At 33.1% G+C, this 27,729-nt stretch overlaps 1 protein-coding gene across 1 annotated transcript in view; it reads right to left on the bottom strand.

The window, feature by feature from the left end:
- LOC146994998 (potassium channel subfamily T member 1-like) overlaps positions 1-27,729 on the bottom strand; it is a 261,937-nt gene that overhangs the window by 61,724 nt on the left and 172,484 nt on the right. The window contains exon 5 of the mRNA XM_085825116.1: positions 12,174-12,257. Coding sequence (XP_085681242.1) covers positions 12,174-12,257 — 84 coding nt within the window. The remainder of the gene's footprint in view (positions 1-12,173; positions 12,258-27,729) is intronic.

Below are 27,729 nucleotides of genomic sequence, written 5' to 3'. Positions count from 1 at the left end.
TTTATAGCAAAAAGGAGGACGATTGTTCATTAAATTCCGTTACCTAAAAATTAAATCGCGTTATCTTATTTCTGGAACAATTGTTTTGCTCGTTAATTGAAAGAAAAAATGTGACAAAATTAAATTACAGTCTATATGTAAATGAAATCTCCAATTAATAAGTCAAAATTTAATTAAAATTCATTCTCTATTCGCATTGTAACTGGAATATGTACGCTTTTAAAACATAATTTTCTTCTTAGTTCTATACTTTTTAAAATTTTCACAAAATATATTCTCTCGTGTTTTCTGAGCCGTATGTCGTAAAATCTATTTTTGCCTTGAATTAATAACACGAAAAAGTTAAAACATTTCACCTACAGAAAATAAAAGCTTCGTTTCAGTAATACATAAAAAATTGTTTAACGATTCGAAATTCTTAACGTCCCAAATGTGTGGAACTTGTAGCACAGAAAGATTTGATTTATTTCTTTAAAATTAAAACTTGTTAAAATTTTTACCTACTGTATACAGAAAACGATTTTCTGTACCTTAAATAAAAAGAGAATTTTTAAAGAAGAAAATCGAACTAGATAGACATAAAACCATTGTGAGCAATTCGGAAACTCCATTCATTTTTAAATGCTCTTTCCATTTACAGAAAACAAACAGAAAATAGAAATTAATTCAACTTCTCGGCAACATGTACAAAATATTTTTAAAAATACCGAAATATGTAAACCATCGATTAAAAGAGCTTTGCAGAATTTTTTGGTTGCTCCAAGAATGTAATTTAGCTAACCATCTCGCAAAAAATAATTTAGGAGATTGTGTGCTATTCGGATATTAGATTACGGATTGTGCATCATTGTGAGCATTTCGGATATTAGTTTGTGCACATATTTTATGATTATTATTCGTTAAATATCAGCGGTCACAAATTCAAATTGCATTCGGGCTGAATGCACGACCTGTAAACAGCTCTCCAGGTAGATATATTTTAGTCCAAAGGAGCAATTTGTCCAGAAAGGTTATTAATTTCGTTTTGGCATTTGGCGTGGTCCACTATAAAACGGCGTTTCACTTTTCAGATTGTTGCCACTAAATATTAGAGCCCTGTATTATATTTAAAAAAATTAAATAAGAAATGTGTGTTTTTCGCATTGTGAAAAAACAACGGTACACAGAAACATCAGATTTTGAATAACGTAGTCCTCCACTCGAATAAGAGCATCTGGAAACCTAAAATTGGAGTTTGGAACTTGTTTTATAATATATTTCCTATTTTGTAAAATTTAATGAATGTTTGATTAACAAACTCAACGATTTCAAAGGGAGCAAGGCAACAATGTACGGGAAAAAAAAAAAAAAAAAAAAAAAAAAAAAAAAAAAAAAAAACATTTTAACCCATTAACCGCCAAAACTACAAGGAATGTTTCTTTTCTCATGAAAATAATTACAAATATTAAATTAAGCATTTATAACATAAATTTACATTGAAAATAAAACAAAATGCTCTTACCTATGGAAAAAGCGAGTGTTGCGTTTGCGCAACGTCAGCGGAATAAGTCTATGGATGTTGAGTGAGTAGGATTGTACTCGTGTGATGTTTCTTTTGAGTGGAGCGCAGGATTACTTTTTAGCTGTATAACGTTTTATAAATCTACAAATCATTATACTTGTAATTAATTTTATATTAAAATATATATTGTATTTCTTTTACAAATACAGATTATTTCATTTGAAAGCTTCAAGAATGAAAAGCTTGATTACGATCATGATGTAAAGCTACATTACATACATTGCATCTATAAACAGTCTGGCTATGGTACTCGTTACAACAAAGTCTTTTGTTATCAACGGACTTTTACGATAAAATGTCTACCATCTCCATGCAATGGTTTTGAATGCTGAATTGACTAGGTCTTCCTGTTGCTGATCTATTTCTTGCTAATTCTACACTCTCAATAGGCGCTTACAAAAGAAATAATGCATTCTCGCGTCTGAAATCTAAAACAGACTTTATATTTCCAGTAGTAAAATGTGGTGATATTTAGTAAGTTTAGATAGGGTCTCACCTCATATAATTTATCAGTATTGTCAATTTGACTATTGTCAAACGCAAATTCTGCTTCATATTCCTGTACTACAAACGTGATATCAATTCTCATACAACAGGAACAGAAATGTCCTTATCAAAAGATCAATACATTTTTTCTTGAGGTCAAGAATGATATCCTGTAAGCAATAATATTCCAATAAATTTTCTCATATAGGCTTCAGATGCAATAAATTCTGGTCATTTTTTTCCTGAGCGTATATATTTGTCTGTTCAACGAGAAGAGAGTGAATGTCTAAACCAAAAAGAAAATCGAAAATATGTGCACTAGTTTTACCTTGTGTTTTGTCTTTTATAATTTCTCTTCTATCTCTTTCTTCATGTTCTTCCTGAGACATAACTAACAGTTCCTTTTTTATCCATTTCAAGATTTCAGTCTTCTGCTTTTTGAACTTTTTAGTATGACTATAACTGCTTTTAGAAGGCTGAAACTTACCTTTTACGTGAATTTCAACTTTCCCAGCAGTATCATTTGGTAAAATATCATTATCATTATTTAAAACATTGCCATTCCTTTCTTCTTCGTCAGCAGCCTCTGCAATTTCTGGGGGAACAAAGTCTTTTGTTATCAGTTTCATTCTGGTCATTATTAATATTATCATCATCTGTTTCTTCATCAAAAAGTCTTTGAAGGGCTTCTTCTAATGTAAGATACCTCGTTCTAGGCATTTTTAAACAACCAGAACATGAACCAGAACATCGAAAGGAATGAGTGAAAAAGGAGATTGACTACCCGTTTCCTGCTGACGTTGCGTCAACGCAACACCTGTTTTCCCTTTCTTCCCAACACAAATATAAACGGTGACCTTGACTAAAAATAGATCACTCATAAGGACGGCGATTCTTTCGTTAAATATTTTCGGCAAAAATGCCCGGTCGAAAATTTTGCTTAAATTTTGCTTAAAGTATGAGATTAATTATTATAAACAAAATGATTGTTGAAGGCAAATATTTTTTTACAGAAATAATCTTCATAATATTCCCTACACAAAATCATCTGCTGGTGTAAAATATCTTAGGTAGTTATATTTATATAAGCATTTATTTTGACCGTTGCGTCAACGCAACACCAGCTGCTAATGGGTTAATTTCGAATGCCCGAGCCTGTACATCGAAAATTCTAAAGATAATAGATTTTAAAATTATTTTGCGATATTTCTGTTGAATTTAATTTTAAGTGCGAACAATATGATATTTAATAAACAAAGGTTATGCACGAAACGTTAAAAAAACGCCCCTTTGGACGTAATATCAAATCTAAAAGCTTTCGAATTTTTTTTAACGAAATTAGATTTTTTATTAACAAAGTAAAAAACCTTCTTAATAAATTTTAATTTTCGCTTACAAGATATGTATCAAAACGTAAATAAGCAATACTAATAGTAATCATAAAAAAGCAAAGTGCGAAGTTTCATTTATTTTCTCCATATTTATGTGTGTTTCTATTTGCGCTCTATGGTGTTTAGATTCTGAACAAATACGTAGGCTTGGAAAGAAATTAAGAGAAAGTATTTTCTCACGGTTAAATAATGCTCATCGGTTAATGGGGTCCTATTCTTATCAAGTTTCAACTGCAGGAAAAAAAAAAAAACTGTTTACATATAAATGTATTTCCAAACGCAGCGAATATTCTTAATGCGAAAAATTTGTAACTGAGTGTATTTATTATTTTTTGAAGAGTACGAATAAAAATTAATAAAATCTGTATCTCCAAATCTTTGAATAAGACATACATCACATTCTGAAGTAATTAGAGAATAATCCTGTGATCTATTTCTGTGCGAGAAAAAGGTTGGAAAAATGATATCCGCTTTTTGTAGCATAAATTAGATACAGGTAGCGAAGGGAAAAAATAAAAGTTTTTAAATCGAAAGTATATACGAGTATAAGTTCATTATCAAAAAACATCAGGTATGTAAAGTGTAAAATTGTTTCTGTCAAATGCAGAATATTTTTCGAAACGTCTCCTGTCAAAGAAATATTTACGGCCTTTGAATGGACGGTAAATTTTCTGTTTACTTTATATCAATAAGCGCTTACCGTTTGTCTGTTTGACAGAATACATTCTCTGTAGTTGTTGCAGACGGGTGATAAAATTTATTAGATTCTTGAGCAATTCGGCGTAAAACTTCATCTAGAACAAGTTTAAACAATTCCCAGGCGAATGATCTTGATGAGGAGAGAGCCATGATCTGTTTATTGACTGAGAAGTGTGAGCTACGTACACGAGCGGAATGTTAAATTAGAGCTGTAAATTCATAAACCTGAGTGAAACATGTTCATTTATTGCCATAAATTCCTATATCCTATATAAAGAGGTAATATTTTGCAACTATTTATTTCGAAAGTAAAGGACTGTTCAAAACGATGAACCTTGTTTTAGACGAGAAGAATTCCGTAGTCATTAGATATTAGTTTGAATTGCATCAAATAAAAAATAGAAGCTTTCCAATCACAATATCATTGAAGTAAGTTTGCAGAAATGTATAGTTATTTAATGAAGTGCTCCTTTAGAGCTGAATCAGTTAAAATGTTACACTCTAATTTCATTTAAACTCTAATTGGATAAATTTTTAGATTGCCGGACTAACTGTTTTTAGTTTTTCCTTCAAATCTAAAACGCTTAAGTAATAAAACTAGAATAAATATCAAAATAAAACCTTTATTGCAGTTTTAGCTCGAAACTATGGGAACAACTGGTCGAAAAAACATTTCTCGAAATTTGGTTGACTTATGCAAAAATCAACTTATTGAGGCAAAACTGCGAGGGACTCGGCTTCAAGGGAAACATTTTTAAACCTCAGCTGTAAAATGTCTCACGTAGCTAGACAGGACGTGGGTTACAGAGAAACATATTTCGACTAGGGCCTCTTCGACGGTAGGAGATGGGTAAGGTCATCATTCGGAAACGTTTATGGTATCTCACGCATCGTTAGATGTCATAACCCCATAAATTTCTGGAAGCTGCTGTGTCGAAAACCCTTTGTGGATTCATTAAGTTATTTTGAATCAGGAGATGTGTAATAATGTACAATACCCTCACCAGGACTCCAACCTAGGCCTCTCGAATGCTTGCCGATTTGCTACTGTTATACCATAAACGCATGTTAGAAGAAGGGAGAAAATACCTTAATTCCGAATTTGTAATAGTTTAAGCTGAACTCGCTAGAGATGAGGAAGCTTGATGCTTGTGTTGTGTTTTATGCGATGCTGCTATATTGATTCGTGTTCTTTTCGCTGCATATACTTTGAAATACTAGTACACTTAAGTTTACAGAGTTATTCCGCAGCAAGAAATGGGAAAAATCACAGCACCCTTGCGAGAATCCAGATTCCACTCTTTTCCATTTCACCACGATGGCAGGCAGTAAGGAAAAAGAAAATTCCTTACATTTTATGATACTTAAAAGGGTGACTGGTAAAATGGGGACCCCGTGGTGAGAAATTAACGATAACCGCCTTTTACTTCCGATACAACTTGTGCAGTCGTTAAGTTCATACGCTTAGGAAACATGACAAAACCGGAAACGTATTTTAAGTTAAATTTTACAATTTTGTGTTGTATTTTAAATCCACATTCCGAATAAAGGAAAGGATATAACTCGTTTATCATGTAGAAATAACTTCAAATGAAGAGCACAGCGGAAGTAGCGAAGTATTAGTTAGATATCTTTCGTCGTTGAGAGAAATGTTCACAGCGTCTAAAACTACCTACGTTCTAATGAATTTACAACGTAGCAAATGCGTAATGGAAATGCCAATTGCTAAATTCTCATCAAAAGCATAATTTAGAAATAAAAACAATACCTCGAAGTGAAATATATATAAAAACATTTGAGATCTACATGAAAAATTAAAAAAAAAATATGCGGTATACAGTTCATGTTTAAGTTCCTAAACAGTTATTTTGTGTTAATTTTCTGTCCTGTCGCTCTAATTTCTATTTTCTACCCAGAATGTAAATTTCTACCTCGCATGATATTCAAATGAGGTAGAAAGAAAAGACTATTTAATGGAAATGTTTAGATGGTAGAATCAGAGCGTGTTCACCTACTTGAAGGCCACGTTGATAATTTGATTATCTTGCGAAAAGTAGTCGACGGCGTTGAGTTTTCCCCGCCATTAGCCTTATTACGGTGAAAGCTAACTTTTGCATTATTCTAACTGCGAAGCCGTTAATGTAACTTACTTCTCAGTTTTAGTTAGATTCATTATTTTTGATTTAAGCCATAACTGCTGGCTTCTGTAAGCACAAGTTAGTGCCGACTGTTAACCTTTGAGTTAATAAAGGGTCCTTTACACCTTTTCTCAGTTTCTGTGGTACTTACAAGACATAGTGAAAATTCACATATAGTCTTTTAAAATTTTGGTATAGTTTACGTTACTTAGAAGACCAAACTCTAAAAAGGATAAAGATTTATTAGTGATTTGGCATAAAATACTTTCCTAAATAACTTGTAAATGAAACTTTCTTCCCAAATGCGCAGTTATTACGAGCGTAATTCAATTTACCGAGAAATACATCATGCTCTAAGAAGAGGTCTATATCTTCCAATAATCTGAATTACAGAATAATAGGCTTCAGTTCCAACCTCTGTATGTATTCCTATTTTTGCCGCAATAAATTCTGAGATTTCTCTATCTCATAATTATAAGTTCTGGTGACTTTAGAATTATAGCTTTTGAACAAAAATTAAAAGAAAATCTTTCTGCCATTCGGCGATGAGACCTACGTTGTTTACCCGAAAGCAATTGGTAGACACTTCCTCTTAACTGCAATTTTCCGGGAAAGATTTTTCACTTAAACCAAATATCACTATATTTCAGATCAGTTACGGGAGGAATAAATCTTTTGTTAAGTCTTTTGTTAAGTTACGGGAGGAATAAATCTACTCTTAATCATTACACATTTTCCTGGAATCTCGTAGGTTAAGACACGGTATTCAAACGTGAGTTTATTACATCAATTTCCAAGATTAATATAAGCTAGGTATTTTCTCTCAAAAATTTCTCCAGAAGGATTTCTTTGCTAATTGTTATATTTTACGAAGAGCAAATTAAGTTCCTATTAATAACACAGACTTTGTGCGCATATATTTACGAATTATCTAGTCGAGAATTTCTCCCGAGAGATTTCTTCACTAATATTATAGTTAACATTTTCATGCATGTTCCTTAGACTATTTGCTACGACGACACATGCACGATAAGTTAAAGTTTATGCGCCTTTAAATATATGAAATACCGTAGACTCTCGCTTATTTCTCCCTCTCGCGTATATCCCTCCTGAATTTTACAGTCAATTTCTGAAATTTAAAAAATTATTTCCGAAATTTTTCCTTGTCTCAAAGGGTTTAGAGGAGGAGTTCCTTTAAATTTTAAAATCGATTTGTCCCGGTAATGATTACATTTTGTCTTATTAACAAAGAAAAACTATCGCAAACTACATGCAAGGGTCACACCGAACTTTTTCCTTCTAAATGATGAATTTTATGTCAGTCTAATACAAGAACTGTCTCATCACGGCGAAATAAACATAAAAGTGATATTCAGTCTGTGATTTCGCCGAGTGGGCTTGCATATGCACTTTCTCTAATCTGTGGATGATTTGAGGCCTTAGGATTAGCAGAGACAACAAGAAGAACGGGCAAAATTCAAGTTGTAGGGAAGCAGAAATGAAATTACTTTATTAGATACTGTAAATATAATATTACTATGTATTCTTTCTGAAATGCAGGTTTCTTTTGAAGAAATATCGCTTTGATAAATAGCCATAGTTTATCCGTGGCTACTTTTCATTTCTTTTGTTCTTACTGTAACGGCGTCCTTCGAAAATTAAATGATTCGCTTAACTTTCCTCTCCTGACTTTTGGGGAATAAAATTAAAGAGTATGCAGGAATACAATATATCAAAATGATGTACTTCCAATAATAAGTGTATTAAACTAAGTAAACATTTTTTTATCGAATCAAATATGAAAAAAGATTTCTTCGATATCCCGCTTCATTTAACATTCTTGTAATTGAAAGTGGTGAATTTGCTCTAAACATCGCCCATCGTTTATTTTACTAACATAAACTTCAGATACTGAAAGTGTTAATTTAGTTCCTTAAATATGGAAGTTCGTCTTTCTTTTATCTTTGTTTAGGAGCGGACGGTAATCAAAATTTCTGCACGCAATTTAAAATATGCGTAAGAATTTGCTGAAAGAAATGCAGTTAAGTAACTAATAAAGACTTAAAATAATATTGTAGAAATTTATTGCTGAACCAAGCTAGTTTCCGTCAATATTGTTTAATTTTCCGTCCGAGGTACAGTAAAGAATATTTGCATTGCTTTTGAATAAATATGAATTGAAATTTTGCTTATTGAATTTATAAACAGAAAGGAAAATTATTTCTTAGGTTGCCGGTTAACAACGAAAATTGTTTTTATCTTATCAGATCTTTCTTATTTTTGTTTTTCCAGTTTAGAATTTAAAATAAAATTTTGTGATCAGAGTTAAACATTCAGGTGCGGTAGACGATATTTTTTAAATCTAGTATGAAATTTTATTTCAAAATAATTTCGTGGAACACGTTGAAAAATGTAATGAAGCCGATTCGTCTACCAATATAAAGTTCTTAGATTTGCTAAATTTATCTTAATTTTGCTTCAAAGCTTAAAGTTCACAAATTTCCTCAGTAACAAAACGTTTACAGCTAAAATAAAGCCAACAATTAAAAAATACAGTTTTTAATTACTAGTTGAATATACATAAAGAATAAACAATAATTATTTTAGCTTTGTTCTTAACTTGATTTTAGGATTATCATATGAGCGGAACGAAATAAGGGGGAGAAAATACCGTATGTCCTCGCCTAGTTCTCCCATTAGCTTTTCATTCTAGGTTCTGAAAATTAAAAAAAAAAAAAAAAAAAAAAAGATAATTTTCCCTTTTCTTTAATATACATAATTTCCCTCTCTGAAGGGTATTTATTTCATTAACACCATTTTATCCATTATTTGTATTTGTATTCGGTGTATTCAGTTTGTATTTGCGTTTTCGTTTTAGCACGTCATCCATTTTATTTTCTCTTGCAATTACTTGAAACGCGCTTTGGACACATCCTTCGTTAAATCCCCTTGAGAAGGGAACAATGTTATGAATTTTGTAGGTAAATAGATGATGTTTGTGCAGTTATATGTGAAACTGTAATATTTTCCTGTGTAATCTAACGCGAAACAAATATTAACAGAAAGCTATGCCGGAAAAGAAAAAATACAGGGAAGTCCATTTAACTTTGAGTAAATAGGTAATTTGGCGAGATAATCTGAAAAAACAAGCTTTGGCAACTTATTTTGTCACCAAATTTGGCGAGAAATTGCCAAAAGTCGCTAAATTTGGCGACCATTTGGCAACAGTTGGGTCCAGTCCCTGTATCACTGTAATAAGTATCGTAATTGAACAAATGTAATTGATCTCTACATTAGCTGCATTCGTAATTCGAACCTCATATTGATTACCAGTAATTTCGAGTAGCAGAAGTACTAGAAATATCTCAGCGGCCGGTTGCAAACTATATAAGGCGGAAGAGAGAGCATCTGTTCTGAGTTGCTTAGTTATTGTTGTTGCGAGTTGTTAGTTCCGCGTGAACTGAGATATATCTGATTAGTTTTCTCTTTAGATTCGCTTTGCATTGCGTTGTGTTTAACGTTGTTAACAGTTTGAAGTGCAACTACTGATTGTACAGTGCAATACTGTCAGCACTTGTACGATTATTTCTGTGGAAATTCCATTGCTCTGAAATATTTCTTTTGATAAAAATAAATTTTAATCTGTAATCGGGTCTGTGTGTATTCAACCTATTACGAATCCATACGCACGCAATAGTATGATAGTGCTTAATGTAATCATTCGGATATTGTAATCGAATGGCCATAGTTCCAACTGTTTGTATGCGAAAACACGGATCTCTGTTTAGTACATCAAAGCATAATCCAAACATTTTTTAAACTGAAGTAAAGTCGTCAAATAAAGCATTATTATATTTAAAATAAAGTGAAATAAAAATAGATCATAAATATTTCCAACAATCGGAAAATTTTGCCAAGTAAGACATTTTGTCGCCAAACCGCGTGTTTCTATTTTAGTCAACCATTTAAAGTTAGGCAAACAAACAGCCTTTGTTTGGGGTAGACTGTGAGTAATTCTTTCGATTTTGAGGATGATAAGACACGGGATCCTCTTCTTAACCTTTAACTGCTGTGAGCGGTCTCTCAGACCGCGAGACATTTTCCATTAAATGCTTTCACCCCTTAGAATAATTAATGGGTATTGCCATTCCTAGTACCTTCCTAAATCAGTTGTCCAAGGTCACATACCAAGTTGCATTTGGGTAGCTCTATTTCTTCTTTCACTTTTTTAAATTTTTCTCCCTCAGCGGTCTGTAGGACCTATCACAGCAGATACGATTCAAATTTCGGCCGATAAAGTTTACTTTTCGTTGATGTTACATATTTCGCTTTTTTATAAATATTCTTGAAATGGCTTAATGTGTGCAGAAAACGTTCTAAATATCCTACCTAAGACCAAATTGAATACATAGTTCGAAATTGGTCCAATTTAGAGTTCTCTGATGAAAGTACCCATGATGAAATTATTGAGAGCGACCACGACACAACTTCAGAAATATATGCCGATGAAAATGAAAATCCATGTTCTCCTTCTACAAGAGATCTTTTTATTGGAAAAAATGAATTCAAGTGGTCTATTCAAGAGCCCAACAAGGGTGTTCGAACTCGTAGTCACAATATTATTCTTCGTTCAATCTATTCAACTGCTCGAACCCGGCGTTGACCTACGGCAATATTCTTCAGAAACTTGGATTATCTGGGCAACAAATGCATTCGTATTATTTCAATCTTATCCCATTGGCTCCGAAAATGAAACGAAAAGTTTCATTAGCAATTTAATTGGTGCAGTCTCATGTAAAACGGAGGATAAATTCATCGTTTTTACATAAAGAACTCAAACTTACAATAAGAAGAGTTTTCTGAATAAATGATGATGAAGGAAACATTGCGATTGAAGACGATAAATTAGATAAAAAAAAGAACGTGCTATATTTGTCCACCGAGCAAAAAAAGAAAAACAGCTTACAAATATATAGCATGCAAAGAATCTGTGTGTCTACAAAGCAGTAGAAAAGTATGTATAAAATGCAGCTCGAATTATAATTTATAAAATAAAAATTAATTTTCTATATCCTTATTAAAGCATTCTTATCGAAAATTTTAATGCAAAATAAAAAGTTTAATTTTAAAGTTTACTTCTTCCATCCAGATACGTAAGCGAAGGAATTATTATCATAATATATATTTTATTTTAATGAACTGATTTAAGTATAAAAATAGCTTTATATCTTCATGAAAAAGTTAAATATATGAAATTAAATAATATTTATTCAAATAAGAAAAAGAAAACAATATCTTATTTTGTTTTTAGCAGAAGCGGTCTGAGAGACCGCTCACAGTAGTTATGCGACAATTTAAGTCACAGTAGTTAAAGGTTAAGAAACAAAAAACTTCATGTGGAATATTATTCTGCTGCTACTTAAAAATATTTCATGGAAACATTTACACCAAATTTTGGTTGCTTTTTTTGATTAATTTTAAATTTTACATTTCGATGTGTTGTTTCAGTGAATGAGAATACTCTTCGAATATGGAGATTAGTAGATAGCATCCATCAAATATTACCCCGAAAGGTTATGAACTATTTTTTAAAGATATTATGAACAGTTCATATAAAAACTTTTGCGTTTTCCTAATTAAAATTCTCTGAAAATACTTATTTATGTATTTCTATTATATTCATGTTAAGTTAGTTAAATTCCAATGTTATTTTGAAGGCTATGTTTTCACATCGGTTAATGTTAGCATTCGGTTAGTGTTATCAAATTAGCCATGGACAAACGTTATCACATTAAGCGGCATTTATTGTACTACCATTTTCTTCCGAGAAAAGAAGAAACGATTACATAACAGAATATATGATGGAAAAGAAGAAAAATGAAATGCTTGTCTACTCACCAGTTGATATGTTCATAAGGCCTATCGACCGCGGCCTCGTCGTATATCTTCTGGAGAGAGAAATTACTTGGGGGGCAATCATAACTGAAAATAAACAATAGATTATTCTCTTAATCGGAAAGATAAACATCTGGCTGAAAAAAGAAGTTATAAATAACGAGAAATAGCTATTCTATGATCTATAACCACATAAGGTTATAAAAAGAAAGATGATAGAGCAAAAAAAGCAACAGACAAAAGGAGGCTATCTCCGATACATTAAAGCAAACATTAGAAATAATAGTTTGTTCTTTTGTAGAACAACTGTTATTTCATCTTAAATACCACGGTTAAGAGAAAGAAATTTTGCAAAATAGTCGACTCCCCATTTACCGTCCTGGGATTAACAAGAACTTACCTGTGGCATAATTAGAAGATGGAGGGGGGGTCGCCCCGGGCGGCGCATTTTTTGGGATGGCATTTTCGTGTAGAATATTATTGAGTTATTCGTGTGAATCATCGACAGAATGAGCGCTAAACATTTTCCCTCCCGGCGCAATCTCTGCAGATCCTAAATTCTGCTGTCCTGTACCTTCCGCTACGCTGTATCCACCTTTCATGTAGCTAAGTTACGTTGTGTATTTAATGCTGTAAATATGTAATCCTTATTCTATGCTATGTTGCAATGCTGTGCCATGTTATGTCTACGTTAAGCTATGATATGTCATCATGCAATGTCCACCTGTCGCATAGGTCATGCCACACTGCGAATTGTATGTTGTAAACATGTATCCTCAATATGCTATATCGCCATGTCTTATCTATGCTTAACTATGTTATGTCGCTATACTATGCCCACATGTCGTGTAAATTACATTACGTTGTGCATTTAATGTTGTAAATATGTTATGTCGCTATGCAATGACTATATTCTATACTATGTCACGTCGAATGCTATGCCATGTTATGTCTATGCCGAGCTATGTTATGTCGCCATGCAATGCCCTCCTGTCGTGTAGGTAATGCAAAGCTAGGTATTTTATGTTGTAAACATGTTATGCTCTAGATGGAGCAGGTTCCGGACTATACCCGATTAGTCTTTAATTGCCGTCCGGGTGTCCGGCCTTGCTGTCACCTGTCACCTGCCCTGTACCTTCCCGCAATTCTAAAAGTTTTGCCATTTCTAAATTTTGATGCTTGATATTTCTCCAAATTAAAAAAATTCTGCCATCTGGGCGACTGCACCTGTTGCGAGCGCTCTGGCGCCAAACCTGATCGCTGAGGTAGTTGAAGAATAACGACATTCAGAATTGCAATACGAAATTAAATTGAGAATAAGAATAATTTTACTCTAAATAAAATATTTAAAGAAATTATCACTAGATTTCAACAGCTGCACACTCTCGTTATATATATTTTATTTTATCGAAAGTTTTGAATGAAAATTACCAGTATCAACTAAATTATGATCACTGTGACATTCATAAGGAAGAATTTCTATTTAAAAGAGAAGCATTTCACAGTTTTATATCCATTATTCCTAAGTAAAACGATAAACGAAATTGGAAGGGCAGTCATTTGTATTTTAGAATAAACTGCAAAATTGAAATCTCCAGAAAAAAAGTTCCAAATGCTGCAATTCTAACGCGAGCATTCCTTTCCATTGCGGTAAATATTGCTACTGTAAGAAGAGTCTTCTAAATAAAAATCATTTTAGAAGTATTTAAGAACTAAAAATGTTTATTCTACATTTAAGAAATCTTTTCATGTAGTCTGTATAGCAGTAAGAGCAATCAAATACACCTGCACAATGTCGTCGATTGTTTTACGAATCAAAAAATAAGCTATATAATAATACAATTTTTAAATGTTGGAATTAAGGTTTGCATTAAAATTAGCGTAGGGGTTTATTTCCCTACATGCCGTTTTGACATTATTTATGGTTGCATGCTTATATATGGAGAGAAGCGGTAATGTCTGGGGTCGTGCCGGTTGGTAAAAACTCTATCTAAATTACTAAACCTCTGTCTAAAAATATCTGATGTGGACACTACATGATTTCCTTGTACGGCGTATTAAATTATAGACATTTTTCCTGCACATTAAAACTTATTTCCCCGAACTTCATTAGAGAAATATTTCTCATTTATTCAATTCAGTCCTCACTCTGCTGAAAGGCAAAAATACATAAAAACTTAAAACATCTTGTTTAAGAATTCTGAAATACAGATAAACCTAAAACACCAAGTACAGTTGAAGACAGTTAAAACACAATTTTTGCAATTAGAGTTTCTACGCTAAAACAAGTAATTCGTCCAAACGTCAGAAATATATAACTTCTGATGCACTAAATTAATTGAATTTCCTCTGCACTGGATAGAAATATTCTGAAGTTGGTGCATAAACAGACTTAATTCACTACACTACTTGGAGTTTCACATGCAAACAAAATTAGGCTTAGCTCCACTTTCATTTTTAAATTGTTGATAATTGTATAACTATTGCATGCAGACTAACTAAAAGCATAAAAACCTTACTTTCGAACATAAGAACAGCATGATTCACTCATTCTTAAAGGAAAAAATGCACAATTTACTAACATATAAGTATAAAAATACAGAGATCACCAAGCCGAGTAAGGGGCTTAATGTTTATAAACATACACAGTTGGGCTAAAAAATTAAAAATTTTAATACTGAGCTCATTAAAAATTGAGTGCAGTAAAAAACATTTTTATTATCAATTATTCGAATATATAATTATTTTGAAGTAGTTCATCAGTTGGCGCGATCCGCAAGCCCTTCCATAGTGTTATGGAAGAGCTGTGTTGGAATGCGTCTAAGTTCTCGTGAAGTTTTGTTGGATGGTCTTAGTCTTGTGAAGTTTCGTTGGTTGGTATCATTGAATCGATAGCCTTTCAGCTTTAATTTCAGTTCTGGAAACAAAGCATAATCTGGTGTTGATAAATAAGGCGAATGGATGGGGTTGTAATTAAGTTAATTTTTTTGTGGGGGGGGGGGCAATAATGTACGAATAACTTTGCATAAAAGTCCGGATGCATACGTGCGATGCTTTCAATAGCGGATCAAATACACCCATGTAAATCACCGCATTCACTGTTTTTCCTTCAGGAAACGAAGTCCTGGTTAATCAATCCCCTGGAGTTAAAAATGTTTTTTCTTCACCTGGATTTTTGGAAACACACTTTCTTTGGTTTTGACCAACCCACTCTGCACTTTGTCTCTTCGCTTCTGGATCTTAGACAAAGCGCGATGGTTCATCACCTGTGATTTAAAAAAAAAGTCTGGATCACGATTACGCATGTCAAAAACTTCTTGACAAGCTACCCCTCGAACATCCTTTTGATGATGATTCATCAAAAGGATTCTGATTAATGAATGCAGAACAAAATGTGCAAACAATTTCCCTTTTCTAAGTTCTTACCAATTTATTATAGTTTTTTTTAAATCATTGTTTAAATTCTTTTCAAGCATGTTAATTGTTAATAGACGACCTTGATTTAACGCAGCACGGAAAGCTACAATGTTCTGTCCAGTTCGGTTTGTGTGAAGACGTCCCATCCTTTTGTCATATTTTACGTCATCGGTACCATCTCGAAATCCACCAAAGCACAAAAACATGCTAAAATGCGACAAGGCCTTTTCACCGTAAGCATTATGAATCATTTGATAAGTTTCGCTAGCAGTTTTGATACTTTTAAAACAAAACATTATCCCGTATCTCTGTTTTAAATACGATTCCATTGTAAACATAAATAACATTCAAACATAAAACGATAACGTTCTCCTCTTAAACAAAAAACTTAACTCTTACTAATCCGATTAGGAGACGAGAATCAAAATGGTTTTTACTACACAGTTCCGTTTGTTTAAAAAAGATAGCGCTATTCAGAGAACTAACATTCAACCAGTCCTGAAACATTTAAGCCAGACCTTGTATACATACGTTTAATACGGTTGATTGCAATAAAAAAGGAAGGTGAGTAACTAAATATTATAGCAGTCCCATGCATAAAATTTCAAGGTTCTATGGTTCTACGCCTAATCGTATTTGAATTATGCAAAATAAATGCATACACACAAACATCACAAAAAATTTGAATCCATTTTACAATCCGTTTTAGAGAAAGCTATCCTTTATTGTGCCAATACAACAGATGTCATATAAAAAATCATCCAGACGGATTCAGGAGCAATCAAAATGGATATTTCCGTTGAAATATGATACCCGAAGGTTTTCGCGATTACAATACTTTAATTACTTTACACAAGGAAGTAAAAATGTTAAGTTAATTTAAAGCAGAGAGATGCAAAAATTACTATCGCAGACCACCAGCATACTACATACATTTCACGAGTTGGAACTTAATAATATTTGTTCAGTTCTCTTGTGAATATTGTTTTGTACTGTCGTTAATAATCTTTTTTCTATTGATGTCTATTCTTCTGTTGCTAATGGCACTGCGCTACGCAGTAAAAGGAGACAGAGAGCATTAAACATTGAAGATCACCTTCTGTTTTTCCGAGCGGTAGGAATATTAATTCGAAAGCATTTGTAAAATAAATTAATTCGAAAGCATTTATAAAATAAATTAATTCGAAAGCATTTTTTTCCCTTTGAGAACATACAGACTCCCCGTGCACCACATATGTACAACACGGGGTTTACAGAAGTAAGTTAACTAAAACATTAAAGGTTACATGCATAAATAAAGAGAACAAAAGCAGAGAACAGCAGTCTGGACTTCACGAAAACAGATAAGTTCACTGGCCAAGTCCCTCCGAGCATTTTTCAAATCATTCTGTAAGCATAATCTAGGGCCATCAAATGTAGGGCATGAGAAAATCAAATGTTTCACATCCTGAGGAACTCTTTTTGAACATTCACATAAATTGTTTGATCGTAGATTAAAACGAAACAGGTAACTTGCAAATTTACCGTGACCAGATAAAAATTGAGACACATTAAAATTTAACGAAGCATTTGTAAAATTAATTAATTCGAAAGCATTTGTAAAGTAAATTAATTCGAAAGCAGTTGTAAAATAAATTAATTCGAAAGCATTTGTAAAATAAATTAATTCGAAAACATTTGTAAAATAAAATAATTCGAAAGCATTTGTAAAATAAGCTCTGATATTAATAGCTCGTATTATTTTCGGCGATATTTCCTATACAGTGGTCTTAATTTGGCAGCTCACCTACCCCAAAGCAATTTTTTGCTGCTCGCGAAGACCATTTTAAGTATGCATTTATTGCAACTATGTTGCAAGACTTCAAGACTTTAAAAGTCCTAGTTTACATTATTATCATTACCAGTCAAAACGAATATGAATAATGTATCAGAAAATTTATAAATGGAGCACGTATTTTATTAAACAGGTTAGAATTATTAAAAAGAAATGCCAGTCTAAGAATTTAATATTTAGCTGAATCACAATGTGTACAAGAGAAATGTCTTAAGGGTGATAATCTTTAGGTTTCAGACAGAATATGAATATTTTTCGTTCACATTATTATTGTTGCTTATGTATGTTTGATGAATACTGGTAAACGAAATTTAAAACTTATTTAGAATATATTTTATTTTATGATTAACATTTTTCATTTGCTTAAAAAATAAATAATAAGAGTTTACAATTTTTCATTTTCTTAAAACGTAAATTAAAAAAAGGTTCTGGCGAGTCAGCTACTTTCAGATCGTGCATTAAACCCGCATGCAATTTGAATTAGAGACCACTTTCCTATATAATTAAAGTGAGTACTTATTCAGGTCTCAGTAACGAGGAAGTATCAAGTCCTTTAAGCACTCTGACTGTGTCCTAGCTAGTTTACAACCACTTCCTCTCCTGATGTAAAGCGAAATGTTAGGGTTAAATAGCTTCCGTCTTGCAGGAACTACTCAACTTCCAATAGCTCGTTTGGTTTGAAGGGTTGTTGTGGAAAGTCGACACGAGGAACGCAGCTTTTCTCATGTTCCATTCAAACACCTCTTTCTCTCGTTGGCGAAGAAATCGAATTTTCATAGCGAATTGCCAAGAATATAGCTTTGTTCGTAATCTTTTTCTTGAACTGTTGTCAATATTGGAATACAATATTTTTAAAGGTTTTATATGCATATATGCAGAACATTGTACTAAAACTGCCATATATAAGCAGCTGGAACGTTTGTCGCCCGAGGCGGTTCCTAAATTTGCTGCTCTCTTGATATACTACAAATAAATAACTTCAAAAATTGTCAAAACGACATGCAGGGAAATAAATAATTTTGTTGCTTAGTTTTTAAAGAAAAACTTTAATTCTGATATTTTTAAATTATATTCGCGATTACACTTCGTACAAGCGGCTGAGCTGTTAATTCGCTGAACACTGGTAGTTCGGTCCAACTTTCTAATCCCGGCGAGCGGGCTGGCTGCATGTGTGTTTTCGTGATTTTCCGCATGGAGAAAATACTGCATGCATACTTTAACAAAGCGGGCGCAGCAAATGTAAAATCGCTGTACACTGTTAGTTCGGTTCAACTTTCGAATACCACGAAGGCATCCGTCCCCTGAAGTAATGGGCTTCAGCCCGCTCAGCTGGCGGGCTTGCCCGCTAGTTATATTATTATTTTGCGTGTTCTGATCTCAAACCCATCAGTGACATTGCAGTACTGCGCACAACCGATAAACTGCATTTAAATGCCAAGCAGTGAATACTGGCTGCAATGGGCGGAGAATACCTGCGGCAACAAGCAGACGAAAACTAAGATAGAGGAGGCGATCAGGCTATGCTCAGCAAGGTACTAAGAGATTCTCCCCCTCCCTTGAGAATTGTATCTTTGCAGTATAATTTTAATAGCAAATCAAAATACTACAACAACTGAAAATCAACGCCAGAAAAATAGCTCCCCCCCCGGAGAATAGTGACAGGATTGTAAGAGCAAAACTATTGTAATGTAAGCATATTACTATCAAGTTTGTACGCACTTGATAAAAATAATATTGTAAAGCAGTTTAAAATGACATTGAAAATCCAGTCAATGTGTAAATAATTTACAAGTTTGCTTTGATTATCTCAGTAAAAGTATTGTAAATATGAATTCAGATAATGTTTAAATGTGCACATAACTGTCATGATTTTATGTAACTATCACATGTAACTTGTACAAGACAGTGTTTGTAATTAACATATCTATGCTCATACACAGGCCTTGTATGCCCATGTAATATTTATATTTTTATACGAAAGAAATATTCCCTTCTGCCAGGATGACAATGTAAAACTTTTACAACAAAGGTCAGTTGTTACCTCAGGCAGCGCTCAGTGGCATTTCAGTGGTGTACTTGTGTTTAATTGTTGTTGCTGTTATATATAGACAACAGAGAAAAATTTCTTAAATGACCTTTTAGTTAGAAAACGTTTCTTACAAATATTTACAGCAATTGAAAGGAAAGTTCTTCTAATATTACGATAGTCGGAAGTTTGTTATGAAGATTGTATTTCAGATTAAGTTGCAAAAATTTAAAAGGACTGCCCTTCCACAATCCTGTTTCGTTTTCTCTAGCAATAAAGGAAATAAAATTCTGAAACATTTTTTTCCTTATTAAATTCCTCCTTATTAATACCAACCGTAATCATAATTTAGTTGCTATTCGTAACTCGCGCTCAAAAGTTTCGAAGGGAATAAAAAAGATATAACAAGGATATGTAGCTGTTGAAATCATGTAGCGATTTCCTTGATTACCTTACATATAGAGTAAAAATACTTTTTGTTTATTTTCTCCTTCAGTTATTTTCATATTGCAGTTTAGAATCTAGTTGTTCCTCTCATGGTACGACTATCCATGTAACCAATACCTACAAAATAATGTTTCGTGGATGAATTTACCACTCCAATAACTGTGCCGTTCGGGGAGGACTGCTTCTCCCGTAACTACGCCACATCTTATATACGTACGATAATTCCTTACCGAAAGTGGATTTAGAAGATGAAACTTCGTGTATATGCGTAATCTTAATTGTTTTTCGTTTAAGTTGTCAACACTAGGAACTTCATTTATACCCGGTTCCACGCGCATTCATCAACAATGAATGCTTGCTCACATCAGCTCTGCTCGGAAGTTATCAACAATTTAAAAGGATTTCTGTCGACTGAAAATGAAACTAAAGACATCATGCAAACTGCAAAAGCAACTGCAGGAAGAATTTAAGATACAGAAGAAGAAATCAAAGAATTAACTGGGAAAGGACGACTGAGAAATGAATGCAGAAGTGCAATGGTATTATAACAGTACAGTATAGTGAAAGCAATGATACTGAAGATGCGCCCTTAATTTAAAGTTAATTTACTCTTACTTACTTTTCAAGCAATAAAAACTGTTAAAGAAAGGAGCAAGAACTGGCTGATTTTGCCATGGCGATTGAACCAAAGGAAGAAAGCAGAGGTCATGTTATGACAGGCATGAAAAACTCTGCGCTTCTCTTACCGCGAAACTTAAAAACTTGAAACGTCATTTAATGCTCCAAACAAAAATCATCAGCTTTAAAAAATTGCGTTACATGCTTATTAAGACGTACTAAGCAGTAAATGAAAATTCTTTCAATTAATATTTATTCAGTTTTTCCTTTTTAATTACAATAATATTTAGATTTGTATAAATTATACATATCTTTTTAATACTTATACCCAACATTTTTTCTCCGCAGAACATTAACATTGTGACAACTCGATTTTATTCTACATGCAATGTATTAATGACGTAACGTTCGTTAAGGATTTACTATATAACATGCATATCTTTTTAAAATTTTATTGTAATCTTCTAACTTGTAATAAATGGCACTTTTTTTAAATCCTTTTTTCCCTCTAACAGGGTCATAAAATTATAAAATATTAATTTACGATCTTGTTGAAAAATTGACTAAACACATAAAAGGTTTATTGCCGATGAAACATTACTTTTATGTTAATTCTTTTCCACACTTTCTACATCCTTAGTCGATCTTTATCAGAATGGAAATTTGACAGAGTTTAGAGCAGGGGGGTGGACGAATACTTTTAGCAGTGACATAAAAACGTATTTTTAGTGCATCATGTAGTCAGAGGCATGACTATCTTCTGCGGTGCTTCTAATGTTTGCAAGATGTGATGGGGCAGACACTCCTCCGCGATAAGGGGGGGGGACCACTCCCCAGTAGTAAGCTTTTGAAAAATAAAAACTGTTCTTAAAAAAATTACATTTTTAAAAATTACAAAAACGCCCAAAACGGGATTTGTTCTAATTGGTTATATGATAACAAACATGATATACTGTTTTATTTTCAAATAAAAGTGTACGGGTCAAATGTTCTTTCCCTAAGTTTCATTCTCTGATCAATTTTTTTTTATCTCCACTATGTTAGTATGTCATTGTTTAATTTCTAAATTAAAGCTGTTAGAAATGATAGAATTTTATAATGATTTTCGACGGATGCATATGCTATCTAGCATATTTAGTGTTATCAGCTTAGGTTGATTCCTAGTATAGTCATGCATGTATAAGCGTATTTACACTGTATTGTAACAATGTATATGCACTTATATATGCATGAAAGCATTAATAAAAATGCGCACTTGTGCTGCTTATTTCGTAAGTTGACGTATAATAACGCGCAGGGACTACTCAAATATTTGGAGCAAAAATTAATGAATTAAAATGTCATTGTAAAGATTTTATAACGGGCAGTATTAAGCAATTAGAAGGGCGGCATTCGGCCCACAGGCTGTCGTTTTCCACCCCTGTTGCATTCGCGTTAAGACGTAGAATGGGGAAATTTGTTCTCATTTCTTTATTCCCGATAAATCATTCCGATATTTATTTTGCAAGGTTAAACCCAATTAATTTTTAAATCCAGCTGTGCTTAGCCTCCTCGTGTTTCTGCTGAATTCTCATTTTACCACTTAAATAAAATTCTAAAACTTCAAGAATATAACCAAGGAGTAAAACTACTTAACTAACAGGTTTATGAAAACTACATTACATAGATGCAACTGAAATTTAACGAAACTTATACACCACTGTTTATTGAGTGCTAGATATACAAATATTTAAATATGTAAAACACAATAAGTAATTTCAGTGTATTAAAACAATCAGGCTCAAGTGTTTCCCAAAAGCATAAGTCACCGAAGCAGACTGGTATGTGGCTGGACGATAGAATTAGACGATCCTCTCCGGAACTGATTCAAAGAAACGATTCACTTTACTGAGCGAATTTACTCCGAATCCAGAAAAACGGAGTTGTAGCTCTTTCACAGTTCATAGGCAGCCCGTGCCTGGAATGCACATTTGCTATTCATTTACATAATGCGAACTGATTCACTTTGCTGAGAGAGTGAATGCCACATTCACTGAAAAGGTACGGACAGAAGCAGGAAAATTCGATTTCTACTATAGGGAATGAGAAAAGAATATTTATTCTCCCATGTTAACACTGATTTTATATCTTACCATTTCGTGACTTTCTAAAAGAATTTATTCTAGAATTTTATTGTTAGTTCTGTGTAAGAAGGGAATTTTAGGGAATCTCAAAACTACAGGTGAAAGAAATCACTTCTGGGAATTAGCCTTTGATCGAGTCAGTTCTTCCGATCCCACGATTCATTCAATTCTTTTCGCTTTTGTTTCCAACCTCGCAAACCAATTTCGATCCCACTGCTCTTTCAGTTCTTTCCGTTCTACGCTCCTTCCTAGGCTAACCTTTCTTGATTCGCCTATCGTTCCAGATCTTTTTTTATCAAGGTTTTAGTGAGTGATGAGTTATAAAAAAGAACCCGTTTATTCGATTAAGCGAACGGTTCCGATCTGATTTCATAAAACAAAGGTTTTTACCCATCTTTAATCAGTTAATAGATGGCCAAGAGTAGCAAGTACATTCGAAGATCTTTTTCTGGTATTGCCGCCTTGAAGAAACTATTAAGCCTAAACAAAGAAAACTCTTAATTCATTATCAGATGCATAAGCCATTACCTTTTTAAATTGTCTATTAATTGAATTGCATTTTCAAATATATAAGCCATTATCTTTTAAAATTATCTATTCATTTTATTATACTGTCAAATATATAAGCCATTAACTTTTTAAATTTATCATGGACATTCCATGCTTTTATTACTCGCGATATAAAATTGTGGATGAATTCTGTCAATATAATTATTTAATTTATTACTTCCATTAAAATTACAAATTATTTTTCTCCTTTTAGTGCATTAACCATGATATCCATTTTATATAAAAGCTTATTGTATAAAAACTTTCTAACTTCACCGCTAAATTATTCAGTTCTAATTTTGAGATAAAACGAATATGTCGTTTATTATATACATTTACTAGAGTACATTTTCCTATTCTAATTTTTTCATTCGTTTGATGGAAATATTTGAGTAATTCGATGGAGCCGAACGACCTGTTTTCACCGTAAAATAACAGTATGACGTCAAATGTAAAGGTCATTTATTATATATATATAACAAGATTGAAAGCACATCGTTAAAATTTTATCTACCAGGTAAAATATAAAAAGAAGATCTAAATTTGTCTCCATTCAATGCTATTATAAAACTATAAAAAAACTCGTATCATTTGTCATTATTTTTAGACAATCTTATAAAAGAAGAATTAGAAACCTCGCTCAGTAACAGTTCTATCGATCTAAAAGAATTGTATCTGAAGATCGTAAAAGAATCGTAGATTACATTTATGTATAAAATATTCTCTGTAATACTAATAATAATTACCAATAATAGTGTTTGGTATCATTCTCTTTTTCTATTTTTTTCCTCATTATTTTAGAAAATACAATAGTAGAAACTGAATCTCAGAAAATAAGGAAACCCAAATTATCTTTTACTTTTTGTCCTTAGAATAAAAATAAAAATAAGAAATTTCAATAAAAAGAAGTAAATAAAACTGCTTATTTATCCCGATCCTGAAGTCAGCATTAAAAGATACAGAGCCTAACGAGGATTTAAGCATTTTAAATCTTGACATTGCAAATTTATTAGTCTAAAATGGTTATCAGTCTTGAAAAGCGATTTTGCGTTGTTAGATTTTTCATTTAAGTCTATTGCCATTCAGCAAATTGTAAATTTGCAGAAACTTTCAAACTTAATCTTTCTGCTACAGATGAAAAAACTACGCTATTTAAAAAGCAGTTCTTAAGATAGAATTTTTTAAATTTTCTATATGATTCAGTTAAATAAAAATACATTTAATTCATGATATATCTAATTAAAAGCATTAAATATTTCTGTAAAATTATGTTATATGTTTTCTTACTTTTCAAATATTTTTTTTTACTTTAATACGGTGTTTTAGTTTTCATTCAAGTCTGCTGCCATTCGGGAAAAGTAAGATATTATTCCTTCATATTTAATTTGTCTATTATTAATTAACAAAGTAAAATATTTAAAAGCAATAGATGCAGTTATTAAGACTATTACCTTTTTAATTTAATTATCATTGATTTAAATAAAAATGAGTTTAATTCGTGATATATGTAATTAAAAGCATTCAGTATTTTTATAGAATTATACACTCATGTCCATAAATTAAGGATAATGCAAAATCAGGCAAAGGAAGAGTTAGAAGCAAATCAAATTTGACTTATTTGTAAAGTTTATTTATTAAACAGAAGGTAAAGAGCAAAAAAAGATGCTATATGTTTGATATTATTAAAAAAATAGCGATTTTTTATCTCTGGAGCAAATTAAAAAAAACTATTTACAAAAAACCAATATTACATGGTTGGTATAATTGTTAATACATTGTATGCCTCAAAGACGATGCAATACAGTCCGTACAACGCCTAGACATGCTGAGTATCACATTATCGATCTGATCTTGGGGGATATTAACGCTTGGGGATAAAAGCAACGCTCTCCGAAGTTCTGGTAGACATGTAGGGGGAGGTTGACGGGCTGCAACTCGTCGGCCAAGGATGTCCGACACGTGCTCTACTGGATTCAAGTCTGGTGAGAATGCTGGCCAGTCCATACGGGTGATATCCTCCGATTGAAGGCATTCGCTTACGATGTTTGCACGGTGAGGACGGGCGTTGTCATCCATAAACACAAATTGTCCGCCCATGGCGCCCCGAAACAAACGTACATGTTGTTGCAGAATGACGTCCCGATAGATTTGGCTTGTCATGGTTCCAATTTGAACATCCAGGTTAATTCTGGAACACAGAATAATTCCACCCCAAACGAGCACTCCTGCACCACCGTAACGGTGTCGTTCAATGATGTTTTCTTGGTGGTAACGGGTACCTGGAGCTCTCTATATAAACGTCCGGCGAGAATCAGACTGCAAGCTAAACCTGGACTCGTCAAAAAACATCACACAAGCCCACTGTTGCGGTATCCACAATGCTTGCTCTCTACTCCCGGCTAATGGCAGACGACAGTGAGTTGCAGTAAGTGGAACGCATTTGACAGGTCTACGAGCATATAGACCAATCTGCCCTAAGCGTCTGTACACGGTCTGCCTTGAAATTTTCGTACCAGTGGCTGAAAAGAGCTGACGAGACAGGTCTGAGGCTGTGCTCCGCCTGTTTCGTTTGGCAGTAACTGCCAAATACCGGTCCCCATTCGGCGTTGTAACTCTGGGGCGACCTGTGGTGTAACGTCTACTCACATTACCATCGTCTTCGAGTCGTTGACAAAGCCTGGAGATGACACTCTGGGCAATTCCAAGTTCGTCTGATACTTCCACTTGGGTACGCCCACATTCCAGACGGCCGATGATTTTACCACGTAAAAAATCATCCAAATGCGTCCTTTGTATCATAAATATTCGGTTTTTGCTCTGAAATGCTTATAAAGCGCCTGCGAACAATTTTACTTCTTTGCCTGTATTCCTTATATATCACTCTCTTACACTCTCGTCATTGTGACGTACCATCGGTGTCATCTGGTTACTTTCTGAAATTTGCATATGCTTCTTGAAGATGTGTGTAGTGATTTTACAGGTGATATATTTATTTTAGAGTTCGATTTCCGCGTGACTCCGAATTATCCTTAATTTATGGACATGAGTGTATTTATACATTTCCCCTTTTTTAAAAGTAGAGAGGACACAGAACGTTCCCATGTTAGTCTATATGCATATTCGTTTGGCTCTTCCACTTGTGCATTGTCTATCGATAATCTCTGCTGATATTAACAATATTAAACTCTGAAAAAGCCCTTTTAAACGATCGTTAAATCTGAAAATTTTGAGATAATTTTTTTTTTTTTTTTTTTTTTTTTAAATTTGCGCTTTTACCTGATTTTATACTTCATTACATGAATGTAAGGTATTCTAATAATAGTGTTTGGATCTTTTTTACCTTCTTCCTTTTTTCACATTTAAAAATTTTTTTTAATCGTTTATTGTTATAAAAAGACAACAGAAGGAATGCTCACTTTTTTATAAATTGCATTAATGCGTACATTGTATTGTTACGAAATGCCCAGCCATGGTAAGACAGCTTCCCCGCAAAGCAGGGTTAGGGTTGCTAGAAAATGGCAAGGAAAGGCAGGATTTCCAGATTTGGCGTGTAATCGTCCATTTGGTGACGAAATTTGCAATATGCCATAGCCCGATGGAGAACCTTCTAGAACGAATTCTTACCGGTTTGGCCCAGAATGTTCCCGAACGCTAGCGGAAAGCTATATAAACCCTTCTAGTAGGCGGAGTAGTGTGTGTCTCGTCAAAGTCTCTTAGTCTATTGAGAGTCATGTAGTCTATCGAGTCGATAGTGAGTCTATCGAGTTGATTCTCAGTCTAGTCTCCGAGTTGGTCGTCGGCTGTGTTGCGAGTCCTTGCATCGGAAGTGTGCATCGTTAAGGCTGTCGTCGAGTGCATCGCGAGTTGTAGCGTGGGGAGTTTCGAGAGAAGTTGATTTCCGAGACCGACCGAACCGAGTCGGGAGCTGTACTCTAGTGCTTTGCCGTGAAGCTATCTTCATTGTTATAGCCTAATAGCCTGAAGATTGTATTGTTGATTGTTTCAACGTATTTGTCGTAGTTTTTCGACGACTGTAAGCATGCTTTTGGAGCTGTCCTGAGTAATACTGGGAAATAAATTGTATGTTTATATTTCATCAAGTGTCCTCGTTAATCACTCTAAATCCACGAACCCGTACAAAAACGCAACGATATGATGAACTGTTAATTCATATCACCAAAGACGCATTTTCGAACTCTTTTTTGTTTTTGTTTAATTAGATTTTATTTCCCTTGGGGTGTATGTTGTTCTCTTTTCTAACAAAGCAATTGCACAGCAATTTGACATTTTGTTTAATGGAAGAACTGTTTTTATTATTGTGTTCTTTATTATTGTTTTTATTATTATTGTTTTTATTATTTATTATTATTGTTTTTATTATTTATTATTATTGTTTTTATTATTTATTATTATTGTTTTTATTATTTATTATTATTGTATTTTATTATTATTTTTTAATTATTATTTTTATTAATATTGTATTTATTATTGTGTTCTTTATTTTGTTTTTATTATTTATCGTATGAATTAGAGACTAATAATAAT

Source organism: Stegodyphus dumicola, chromosome 10 (assembly GCF_044657685.1).
Source record: "Stegodyphus dumicola isolate Sdum_Otavi_A_Nest chromosome 10, ASM4465768v1".
In the NCBI taxonomy this organism is placed as follows: domain Eukaryota; kingdom Metazoa; phylum Arthropoda; class Arachnida; order Araneae; family Eresidae; genus Stegodyphus; species Stegodyphus dumicola.
The sequence above is the reverse complement of the archived record's forward strand: the minus strand, read 5'-3'. Positions and strand labels throughout refer to the sequence as shown.